General features: G+C 35.6%; 1 protein-coding gene across 1 annotated transcript in view; it reads left to right on the top strand.

Moving 5' to 3' along the window:
* S6KL (S6 Kinase Like) overlaps positions 1-13,457 on the top strand; it is a 148,131-nt gene extending 134,674 nt beyond the window's left edge. Inside the window, exons 8-9 of the mRNA XM_071590953.1 lie at positions 6,479-6,688; positions 12,074-13,457. Coding sequence (XP_071447054.1) covers positions 6,479-6,688; positions 12,074-12,169 — 306 coding nt within the window. The 3' untranslated portion in view covers positions 12,170-13,457. The remainder of the gene's footprint in view (positions 1-6,478; positions 6,689-12,073) is intronic.

Below are 13,457 nucleotides of genomic sequence, written 5' to 3'. Positions count from 1 at the left end.
GAGAAGAAGAACTGGATATGGGAATGAAAGTTGGTTGGGAATACGTAAAATTAGTTATGTTTGCGGATGATCAAGCTTTTTGAGAAAGAAGAAAGCTTTGTTAAATGTTAAAATAGCTTGGCAAAAAACTAGAGGAGGTGAGTAGTTTACCTAACTATTCAATGTTTTGGACCAACATGGTCTAAGTAGTTGGGACATAAGACGAAGAATTTCCTTAGGCAATGAGGTGGAAATTGATTTACAAGGACATTGAGTAAGAATGTTAAAAAAATCCTCGTAAAAATATGGAGCTTCGTTTTGTGCGCCGCGAACATTTTTTCTTTGAAGCAAGATTATAGTTATACAAGTAAATTGGAGGCTTTTGAAATATAAGTGAGGAGACAGATGAAAAAGATGAAACGGACCTGAAGAAAAACAAATGAGGAAGTGCTAGGCATGGTCGAGGAGGAGAGGGGATTATTGGGGGAAATCCATAGGAGGGACGAAAGACGGATGCAGAGCTTTTTGATTGGCGATTGAGCGTTGAGGACTTTGATAGATCAAACAGATTCAGGCAAGATGTAGTGGAAGTTCGTCATTATGAGAAACAAGTTTGTACTTTTCCATAGATTTATTGTAACGTGCAACGCGTTTCAGTTCACCGAACCATCTTCAGATACAATAAACTTGGTAAAGACAAGAAATCTGTGAAAAAGTGCAAATTTGTTTCTCAAACTGTGATAAAGTTGAAGACATAAGGAAAGCGAGGAAGTGTAAGAAAAAGGATAGGCATGTTAGACGAAATGAAGGGAGGAAGGTGATCAGAATTGAGGTAGAGTGTAATGTAGTGCCGGATATCATGTTTTGTTTTGCTAGGAGAGACGAAGATGTTAATTGTTTTTCTGTCTGTGTCCATTCAAAACCTACCTTTAACTGTAGACCACCGTTAATACTAAAGATTCTTCATAGTATTGCGCGTATAAAATAGTTGGAACATTTTTAAAAGCGCGTAGGCAGTGAATCATTCTGTTATTTATTTTCAAACTCCTAACCGGGAATGACTCGTGGCAGCTTCCCTCTACCCTCCAGGATTGCTATGATTCATCTGTTGCTCCTTCACCTTCCTCCTGGTCAATGACGCAAGACGTGGGGACTAATTCGAGAAAATTCACGTCCTTCGGAGAAACTTCATTCGGCCTTCCTTAATTATGGGTCATTGGAATCACCAGGCAGATGGGCATAAGTTGTGATTATAAAACCCCAAGTCTGACATCGCTCTGAAAAACATCAGTCTTGCCCTGCACGGAACTCATCGCTAAGATTTTCCTCATCTTTTCATTCAATTCTGAGAGTTTCATGCAATACAGTGATGGATGCAATCGTCCATGCATGCAATCGTGAAAAAGTTTTAATTACAGAAAATACTGTGTTTAAACGTGACACTTCCCGTTTATCACGGGTTTTATTTAACCCGTGGACGTCCGCCGCAATTGTTAAATCGGGATTCTCGAGATATTAGTCCTTGTTTTGGTAACTAGCTACTGCTGGCAACTCGTAGAAGTAATTGAAAGTAATAATGAGACAATATATCGACATGAATAGTTCTACCACACCGAAAAGTGAAAGTTACAAAAACCACGATGGGGCGCTGTTGAAATCAGGAGGGTCCTAGGACAACAAAGAAAACTGTATTAAAAATACGAAGACATTTTAGTTCAGCGAAGGTGTACTCATAGTTAAACACTGTAACAATACTTTTATCATCGCGAAAATAAGAAAAATCATGTGATCAATCCTTTGTCACTTTAAAAAGAAAATACTGTGGGAATTTCTCGTAGAAAATCTGTAGGTCTTTTCGTTCTCTCTACGGAATTTAAAGTTAATAATTTAATCGTCGAATATCTCCAGGACCAAAGGAAAGATATAGCCACTGATTGCATTAAAATATATTTTAATAATTAATTAGCCGTTTTGTACTGATCCTCCTCCCTCGTCCTCTCCCTTCCTCTAACTGTATCCACTTGTGAGTTGACTGTGACTCTTCTTCATTTACATAACTACATTGACCCCAGTCTTTGAAATCCATAATAGTAGTCAAAGTACGACAATGTTTTTATACTGTGCTAACAAAAATAATCCATATTGTATGGGAAAGTAATTCTTATGTTTCAGTAATTTAGAATTGCCATATTGTGTAAGCTAAATTCCTTATAGCTCGTCGTGCCTTACTTTTCGGATAATACTTATGGATAAATCTTTTAAAGGCATCGGGAATCTACAACAATCTTACGTTTATAATGAATTACGCATTTACTGAATGAGATTTTCGCCTTGTATACATTATATTCAAGAGTCATAGAGATCTTATTTTATTGCGAAATTTCGCCAAATCGGACGAAAGAATTACCTAACTAACTTACTGCGAATTTTTGCATTGTCAAATTAAAAATAGCTTACTTAACCTTTTGGAAGCGTGTTTATATCCTATAACTTATAAAATAGATAAAAATATTTTTATTTATCAGTTTCTACCAACGCTTGAAAAATTAGTAAGCACTCTCTTTTATAATTTATCGGAACAACATGAACATTTTACGCCAATGTCGACTATAAAATAATTCAAGTATAAACACCAAAGTAAGCATAAGTAATAACGGGTAACGAATGAATTCATGATAATTAACGTGACAAGTGTGTACTCATTGAATTTTAACTATTGATGTCTAAGTCATGTTTTTCCCCTCTACCGTTGCTATTCGTTATAACTTCTATAACATCGTCTCTGGTTCCACTAGATTTTAAGAAATAAATAAATTAATGCGGAACGATCCCCTTATTTTTTGCTTTCATTATCGTTAATATTTCAGTCCAAAGACTCTCTTTCTCCTCTCTCTTTCTTGCGCACTGTTCCAATCGTGCTCTTCGCTCATCGTGGTGCATTCATAACTTCCTCATTTGTCGCAATTCTGAACACTTCCTTAAATAGATCTCAAGTGGTAATTAGTCTTAATTGTGTGCTTCTTTCCCTTCTATGAAAAAATTTCCTTAGAGAGGCCAGGACTATAAATACTTATTAATCCATGATTATAATAATAAAATAATAATAATAAAATAATAATAAACTTCTTTTTATTAATGCAGTAATAATTCAGTTTAAAATTACTTTGGTGCCCCGGAAAAATATGAAACCTTTGGTAATTAGTTTCAAATACTATTGCAGTAATTAAAGCAGTCCCAGATTCAACATTTTTAATATTATTGTCTTATAACCTGCGTCGCAAAGATTTGAAAAATAATTGTCGTGTCTCGTTTACGCCAGTAATTAACCCACACAGGGTTAGATTCTTAAAACCTTTCCTGGTTACATTGCCGTCATAAGTCGTTTAGCATCCAATATATCTTCTAACAAATCTATTCCTTCTCATATTCGTTATTTAATTATATTTGTAGTTCTCTTGGCCGTCTAATATGCTTTTGCTGGAAGTGGAAGAATCTCAACTTGTCACCGCAAGAAAAGACGAAATGCCAATCAAAAAGTATGATGCGCAAAATGTTTTAAACCTAAGTTTTTAGTTTGTGATGGTAGCTCATTGTTCCATCCAACCTATGTTAAAATTTTTTTCTATATTTTTATATAATTGATGAAACTACCCTTAAAAATTTGATCACACTTAAAAGTTAATCCTGTACACTTCGAATAGGGACGTTAAATTCGCAAATACCTTCGGCCACATAATATGCGATGTTCACCCGCTGTAACAGCCTCTTGCGGACCTTTATTATTGTTCTTTTGGGGTCGGTATATTAAGTATTTGAGATATAGGGACTCGGCTGTGTTCACTTAACTAATTCACACCTGCTGAAATTCCCTTTACGAATTTTAGCAAGGTCTCGCTGCTCGTCATTATTGTACGGTAGGTACGAAAGGCGTCTCCATTACGTAATTGTATATAGTTGAACATAACTATGTACTGTATTAAGAAGGACGAAAAATGTTGACTGTGATGACGCATTTGCTGTTTGAATTCACCACACCACGCGCTTCTCAGGAATTTGCAGCAAGAGGAGTATACATTTTTATGTAAGGTGAAAAGCACTGGAATGTTTGGCGCTTTGCGCGATCATTACTGTTGCTACCAACTTTCTTGAACATACTTCTCTTCTCCATGAAAATTATATCGCTAATACTGAATTTATTTCAGCCATTTTCTTCCAGATAACTCGCTTTTAACAGTGCTGTCTGACTTTCCGTTGCTATTTTCTCTCCTTCTTTCTCACCCTCGTATATGTCTTAATACCGACGTGTTGCTTGCCAATATGAGTTGTGGTTGTAGTTTGCTGAGCAATTGTACAAACGTCACGTAGACTTATTTGAATTGAAGGATTAAAACATTTAAACCAGTTAGTGGGAAAATATGAGCTTTCCGTCTGCATACATGGCCGTCAAAGATGGCTGCGTGTATGTACACCGTATGCTGGAGTCATGAAACATAACCCACCACGCATAATGATATTAGCTTTCTTAATCAGTTGTACTTTTTTCGCAAACTCTTTACGGCAAGGAATTAGGTTCACTTTCGTCAGTCCATTTCCATCAAGGGCTAATTTGCCGTAGGAAAAAATCCATAGAGATCACTCTCATGAAAGTGGATGAAAATCGTAAAGGCTAGTAGTACGCACTGGGATTCTTTGTTCGGTCGCGCGAGCTGCGTCTGGGATTCATTTCTAGCATTCGGGACGCTCCACAACGATGGATCTTGCACCTCGTGTGATGCGTTTTAGTATTTTTTGAATCCCATCCTAAATGGGATTCTTTACACAATGTCGCGCAACAATGAGTCAGTGCGTACGTGAATCATAAACAAAGTGAACCTCTCTACCATTTTCGTTTTTTTGTTGATAAAAGAGTATGCAACACTCCTGATGATTTCAGCGTTGAGGCTTTGCAATGCATGAAATCTTTGACTGACGCGGTTGCGAAAAGGGATAGTCATTCAATTTTTGCCAATTTCATAAGTGATTCTTTACGAACCGCCTACAGACCACAATACGGCGTTAATTTGGCAAAACAGAATGTAACTCAGATTATTTCTAATTTAAGAAACGTTTTATACGCTGATAATTCACATTCATTGCCTACTACCCCTTCTCACTCCACCGCACCCTACTCTGATGGCCCTATTACAGTACAGTTCCTTCACCAAGTGGGAGTGATAGCACACTCCACTACGGCACGCATTCATTGTCCTTCTACATGAAGAATTACATGCCAATGCAAACTTGGTTTAAAATTTCCTATTTTTACATTTCTAAAAATAATATTTCTTTTTTTATATAACTTGAGAATTAAATAATTACAAAGAAAAAATAATTTTACCTTTTTTATTACAAATTGAGCAATAATTAAACATGTACCTACTCCATACAAAAAAAGTTACCTTTATACTCGTTCTCAACCCAATGGTGGTGACTGCAGACTTCAGGAACAAACTCGGATATTATCTGTCAAGAAATTTTGAAAGTGAACATGAGACTTGTGTATGAGTTCCACTTTTGAGGAAATGGAGAGTAACTGCAAGCGTGCTGGTATCAGAGACTGCCAGCCTAAAATTGATCTTTTTTTTCAAAATACGTGGTCCGACCATTTCCAGAGGGCATTCAAAATCAACTGGACTCATACAAACAAAATTTCTTCATCCCATCTCATCCTCCAATCTAAGAGTGTCAAGAAGATTGTGCCCATGCATATTCCGATTCCGATCCTTGAATAAACCACACATCCACCAAAGTGCTTCTTGTTAGCCGTTTTTTTACTCTGTAGGGTGATGTATGATGCTCCTGCAATCCCTGAAAGTGCGACCTTGTTCAAAATGGCTCAAATTCAAACTAGATGCATATCTGATTTCCAGGGCGACAATGTTGCGGGGCAAACAGTCTGCAACATGAATCCGAGCATCTGCGACAAAGAGTTCGAACAAAGAATCCCAGTGCATACTAGCCCTAAGTCACATTTGAAATATTTTTCCAAAATTCAATCGACATGCAGAAAGGTTTAACAGAATAAGAATTCTAATCTATCAACTGCATCATTGTCCAATCATTAGACTTCCAGGAGAATAATTTCAATCTTTAATAATTTTAAGATTTGTCTTTCACAGACAATTTCTGGCACACTTTTGCAACCCTCAAACAGGGGAGTTGCCAGTGTGTGGAACTATTTTTACATTGAAATGCAACACTTGTATTGTGATAATGTGGAATGAACTGGGAATTTAGTGAACTGAAATACTCCATGACCTTAAATTCTCTTCTCTCACTTTTGTATTTGAAATGTAATTTAGATAATAAAGAGAGAACCATACACTTGCAATAGTGATCCATACCAATGTTCTTAGTAGCTCCTATTATGAGTTGAATTTACATTTTTGATATAGTCATTTGCACCTAATTGCAGTCTTGTGACCTAGTAGTCTAAGACATTGATGAATATTATTTTCAGTTGCCTTTTGACGATAGCGAAGTATCAATGAGTCCAGAATATGAACCAGTTGAAGTTCCTCGACTTGGTGCCAACTGTAGTCCGGCAGCAAAAGACTTGATTGGCCGCCTTTTAACAACTGATCCAGAAATTCGCTTGCATACCCTTTACAGGCTCCAAGGAGTTTCCTTTTTCCACAAATTCAGCTTTAAGGATGTTCAAGAGAAAAAAGTAAGTTGGTGTACTAATAGTTTTCAATGAAGAGACTTTTTCCTTCCTGACAAGAGCTATTATTCAAGTTACTCTACCAGGTTAGGGTAGCTTTGATGGAGTAGGGCACTACAGATTAATGTGCTCCTAAGATCTACCCAATACTCTGGATACACCACCTAGTACTGCAGATTACAATAACCCATTCTTGAGCTCTGCATGCTTCCTACCTCCGTTAATGCCATCCAAAATTCCTATTCTTTTCCTCCCTCTACCTTGCTTGCCTAACATTGTCCCCTCCATGACCAGCTTCAGTATCCTATACCAGACTTGATGATGATGTAATACTTCGAAACCCGGTTGTAAAATAAATTTTTATCAAGTGGAAAAGTGCTGCGATCAGTTATTCATCCTATTTCCCTTTAGTATATTTTACATCCACTTGTCCTGCCTCTTTTTTAATATCTCCCAACATCCATCTCTCTTCCCCTGCCATGCCTAGAACTATATAGTTCTGCCATGCCTAGAATATATAGTTCTAGGCATGGCATGGGAAGAGAACCTCATTTGTTTTCCTTTCCATCCATTTCATTTTCCCTGGTCTTCTCCACACCCAAGTCTTAAAACTCTCCAATGTACACTTATCATCTTGCCTCAACAGGCAACTTTTGAAAGCCATGCAAAACTACACTCCATAATCAAGTGCTCAGTTGACAGCATTTCTTTATTTTTATACTTTATCTGACATTTTTACTTTAGATGCATATCATCAACTCCCTTTTCTTTATTAATGTTTGTTTACCTAAATGCAGTTTTTCTTTAAATTCCCCATCACTTTTCCTACCCTTAACCAGAACACTTCACAAATAGGGGAACTATTTTACCTACTCCAGTTTAGGTTCCCCAGCTATAATGTTTACATTAGCCTTGCAATCCTTGAAAATCTCATTACCTCCATTTTCATATGATAAATCTTTATCCCATATGTATCACACTGATTCTACAATACAATATGTAATGGTTGTAGCCCTTAAGGTGAGTGCCTAGCTAATACATGATCATCCTTTAATCTGATTAGCTGAGTTTCCCCCCTACTTTCACTCCTGCTGCCAGCCTTTCAAGTGCATTTTGCCATTTCTTATTCATCTATCATAGGCATTCCTGTCTTACTCCACTGCCCATCCTGACTTTCCATTTGCTGTCCACACTTGTGCTGTCAGAGGCATATGTAGCTTTCAGAGAAGTGGTCTGTCTGTCTAGTCTCATCCTCTTGCTTGACAAAAGCAATGAACTGTGGGGAATACCACAGCAGTAACTTGTATGTTGTCATCTGCTTATGTGCATTAAACTGCAACAATTTCAAAGTTTGAAAATTATTCAGCTTGACTAAGATCGTGATCAAGGTTAATAACTTTTAAACTTTGGAATTGTTAATTCCTATTTTCTGCAATATGCTCATTAAATCTTCTCAATTATTCTAAAAATCTATGAAACAAACAAATACATCCTGATTGTATTCTATGATTCTCTCATTTATTGATCACATTACTGCTATGGCACCTCTCCCCTTCCTGAACCCAAATGAAGATCCCCTGAGTAGTCATTTTCTCCTCTCTACATCCTCTTATTGTTCTGTAGTCCTCATATATGGCTGTCTTTCCATTTTTTGGAATGGGCACTAACAATCATCTGACAAAGTCTGCCAGCCCAATCCCTCCCTCATAAATGCTATGAATTAGGCCATGAAAACTCTTCCTTCTACATCTTCTTGAACCCCTGAGTAGTTCCACGTGGATACTATGTATCCTTATGGCTTTATTTGGTTTCAATTCCCTTAATGTCATTTGTATTTCACCATCAAGTATTTCTAAACCTAAGTTATTCTCATCTATATCATATTCTCCTCCTATGTTTAAGCTTGCAGGCATGATGTCTTAAGCATATAGTTCTTATATACATTATTTTCATCTTTCTTGAATCTTTCCTGATTTAATTAATAATTTTCTTGGCTCATCTTTTTTGTTCACTCGCCCTTTTCCTAACTTTCCATCTCCTTGCCTTCAATCTTTCACCCTGTTAGTTTCCCACCTTAGTTTATTGTTCACGTTTTTGTACATTTTCAACTCTGTGTTTACATTTACATTCCTCCATTTGCTTCTCTCATCTATCTTTATAATCATCTCATCTGTAATCTATAGTTTCCTTGTCCTTTGCCCATTTACTTTTCTTATAGTTTTGTTTGTAGGTTTCAATACCCTTTTTTGATCTGATTTTCCTTCTGTTGTACCCATCACCCTGTCCTTGCTCATATAGTAGAAGCAGGGTGGTAGTATAGAATAAAAGACCAATAAGCCTTAATAGCATTGTCTGTACAGTTTTTAAAAATGTAGCTATGGACTGTAGAAGGTCAGCTTGCAAAATATTAAATTGGATAAGTCCAAATCAGCATGGGTTTAGAAAGGGTCACTCCTCTAATACCCCAATGATTGGATTATATCAGGATCTAGTCAAAGGCCTTAACCATAAGAAGCAAGTAGATACTGTTGTGATAGACTTAGCTAAACTATTCAATGTGGTATATTATGATATATTCATTGATAAGGTTATAAAATGGGGCTGAACCCATGGGTAACAGACTAGGTAAAATCATTTATTACCAATGAAAACAAAGGCAAAGTGGTTGACAAGTTATCTGATGAAATTCAGATTCATCCAAGTGCACTCCAAGGGAGTGTACTTTCACCGATGCTGTTTTTAATTTATATCAATGATTTACATAATTTAATGCCATCAAAAGTTCATCTCTTTATGGATAATTGTGTGATATATTAAGTCATAAATAATGAAACTTATTGTAAATTACTGCAGGATGATTTAAATAATGTTCAAGAGTGGACGAGGAATAAAAAAATGAATATAAATTGTTAAAAAAGCAAAATAAGTAATTTAAGTAAAATTAAGTTCAAATATAATTGTAAATTTGGAAAAGAAATCATATCATAGTTAGTAAATGTATATACAAGGATACCCTCTTTATATTTTGAGCTTTGGTGACACTAAGTGCTTTAGGTGCCATGTAGCATTTCCATCTGAAAGTTTGACCCTTTTAAGGCTAACTTTCTTCTGAACATTTTGTCGTTTGATCATAACTTGTGTTGTTTATGGTGACTCAAAAATTTTGTCTCAGCAAAAAAATGGAGTTAACTTGTGAACACTTTCGTGTGATGATTTTTTTACGACTTTCGATGTAGATTATCAAGACAGGAGTGCGTCAATCAATTTCTTCCACTTCAGGCAATGAAGCCCCATCCTTTGCCTCTATGAAACGCTGGTATAATGAATTCCAATGTGACCACCGTTCGCTCCGCGGCAAAAGTTGTGAAGGTTGTCCAAAATCAGTTTTGCCTGAAAAAATTGATGCTGTGCAAGAACTAGTAAAGGAAGATCGTGATGTGACTAATTTTGAGATTGAGGCATCCTTGGGGATTAGTATGATGAGCATCAATAAGATATTGCATGAACATTTAGATGTGAAAAAAATTTGTTTGCGTTGGATCCTGCATAATTTGAAAAAAGCTCAAAAAGATGCTTATGTCAATTGGTGCAAAGAAATGCTCAACAAATACAACTATGGTGTATCAAAAGCTGTGTATAACATCTGCACAGGTGACAAATCTTGGATATATGCATATGAGCCCGAAACAAAACAATAATCCACTGTATGGGTCTTCCAAGACAAGCCAAATCCGACAAAAGTTATTTGTGCATGAAGCACATCAAAGCAAATGATCACCTGTTTCTTTGGAATAACTGGACATGTGGCAACCATACCATTAGAGCAACATAGAACCATGTATTCTGAATGGTACACAAGCATTTGTTTGCCAGAAGTGTTTGGTGAAATACGGAAAAAAAGAGGCAACCAAGGATCATTCTTCATCATGACAATGCAAGCTCTCACAGATTGGCTGAAACAACTACCTATTTGACTGGCCAAAACGTCGAATTGATGGATCATCATCTGTACAGCCCTGATTTAGCGCCAAATAACTTCTTGACTCAGACAAAATTATGTGGCCAATGTTTTTCGGCACCTGGAGAAGGCGTTGATACATTTAAAAACCATGTTTTGGAGGTGCCTCAACTAGAGTGAAAAATTGTTACGAAAATTGTTTTGAGCGCTTGCAAAAGTATTGATTATCACAGAGAATACTTCAAAAAACAACAAAGCCATTTTCAACAATAAATTACTGTCTCTTCATTTTTAGGCTGAAAATATAAATAGCAACCCTTGTATCCTGGAGTAACTTTTGTGAGTGACCTTAAATGGAATGAACATATGGAGAGAAAGACAAATAATCCACGCAAAATACTGAATTTCACAATGCATTTCCTAAAGATAAGCTGTGTAAAAACCAAGGAAAAGGGCTATCTAATAATAGTAAGGCCTATGTTAAAGTATGGGTTAAGTTTACGGAATCCTCATCAGAATCAATCAGAGAAGAAAATTGAAAGGGTCCAAAGGAAAGCGGCTTGTTTTGTTTTTGGTAGATTCAAAAGGGAAGATAGCATAAGTGACATAATAAGGCCATTGCAAAGGGAAAGATCAAAGAAGAGATGAACGATTGGGAGGCTAGAGAAAATGTTTGAATCGTATGCAGGGAATGAGACATGGGGAGACATCCAAGGGAAAATATAAGCTGTTGTTACAAAGGAAATGGAGATCATACACATGAACTAAAATGGTTCACTCAAAGGAGCAATACAGTAAGCACTCCTTCCTAAATAAGGGCATACATGATTAGAACAAATTACTTGGAGATGTTTCTAACCTTTTCCTGTTAACATCAGGAGCTTGCTCTAAGAATGGTCAAACACGTGAACTAAATTACTTTTTCTTCTTATGTTTTGATCTGGGTATTACCTGGCCTGCTTCTAATTATTGATTGACTTTACTGCATTTTTTAACTGTAAGTTTTAATTTTTTGTTTTAACCCTAATTATTATATACTGATTGATATAACTGTACCTTCAGTTGGTTGTTTACAGTGTACCTTGATTGGTTGACACTATTTTGATTGGTTTAACTGTGCCTTACCACCTGGCTAATTGCCAAATTGCAATGGAATTATATAAAAAGAAATTTTAAATACATGGAATTACATCATTAAATAAGTTCTGTCTTTGAAAATCAGGATGGCAATATCTGTTACAAGATATTTAGGTAAAATATTATGGTTTTTAATAGACAAAAATTTTACAAAGTGTATTCTTCCCCGTCCATTGTATTTATTCAAAATTATATTCTCTAGGTATTTTTAGGATAGTTGTGCACTTTTATGAGTTTGTTTGGTTTAAATTAAAAATTGTAAATGGATAAAATATTGATTATATCTTTTTCTGCAGATTTCATCTGTGGAGCTATTGAAATCTTGGTCTTCAACAAGGACCTCGGCTATCAGTCAGCAGACCGCAAGCTCATTGAATGGTAAAGAAGTTTGATCAGAATGCCTGTAGCACACACCATCATCATCATAGAGGCTTTTGTACCAGATGGATCATTTTGGTTTTTTTAGACCCACAAAAGTTTGTTTTTTATTATAGTGGGGAGTGATATTATGCCATTGGTGCCTAATATACCAGTAACTTATGATGATTGATATATTCTAAATCAATCCAACTCACACATAATAGGGTGCTTTGGAAAAATGGCCATCAATTCAGAATGGAAGACTGATCAGAGTGATATGATCTATGAAGGTTTGTGAAATTCATTGGGAGAATTTATTATTCATTTGAGTATTTAATATCTTTTTCTGTTAGATAAAATATAATTGCCTCATCACCTACTACTAATCCTTTTAAAAGTCATCAAGAAAGTTAGATCCCTACATGATTCTAAACTTGTAATTGCACCCATTAATTCCCTTATTGTGAATATTATACCTTCATCATTCCTCAACTTCTAGTGGGTAGCTACATGTTTTGGGAACACTTTTTGCTTGCTCATTTTTGATCACTGTACATATTATTAGCATGACTTTGATGAGAAGAAGAAATATCAAGTACCTAAAAGGAAACTCAACAATGTAAAAGTTTATTGCCATATGATGTCTGATAAATAAGTCTCACTTAAAACATTCTAAACTGTGATATATGAGGCATTATTTCTTTTCCAGTGGGTATACTGGGCATACTATTTTTGCAAATTGCCTTTTAGGAGTTTTGTCATTTGCCACTTATATTTCTATCTGGTACTGCAATCATGCTTAAAATCACTGCCATAGGAACATATAGTGAGGGTTATTTAAGTTTTTAGGTTGCAGTCAAAAGAACTTATATTGTATGTCTGCATTTAAAATGTATGAATTTGTTAAAGCATTTGATAGTCTTAAGGTAAAATTTTATTTGAAGGATTCTCTAATCGTGCATCCTACATGATATTAATTTTTTTGGTTTAATTATTTCTGTTCAAATATGCACCGAGGGCACATAATTACATTGACCCTGCCAAAATGTGTTTCCTGACTGAATGGAGTGTGGAAACTATATGTTAAAATATATATTCTATTCCTTCCACTGCTCTGAAAATTCTTAGAACCATATTCTTGTGTTACCTATGTTATGGTAGATTTGAATTACAGAGTTAAATTGAACAGTACCTATATACATTTCATTCCAATTACTTGAATGATTAAATGCCACATGAATGGTTTGTTGTTGTGATATTTTTTTCTAGAATTAATTAGTTAGTGTTCTGTTAAATACTGTCTGAAAGTTTATTTTACAC

The sequence above is a fragment of the Hetaerina americana genome, unplaced genomic scaffold, assembly GCF_022747635.1.
Source record: "Hetaerina americana unplaced genomic scaffold, ioHetAmer1.1.p SCAF_4, whole genome shotgun sequence".
Taxonomy (NCBI): Eukaryota; Metazoa; Arthropoda; class Insecta; order Odonata; family Calopterygidae; genus Hetaerina; species Hetaerina americana.
Note: the sequence above shows the minus strand (reverse complement) of the source record. Positions and strands in the feature narration are given on the sequence as shown.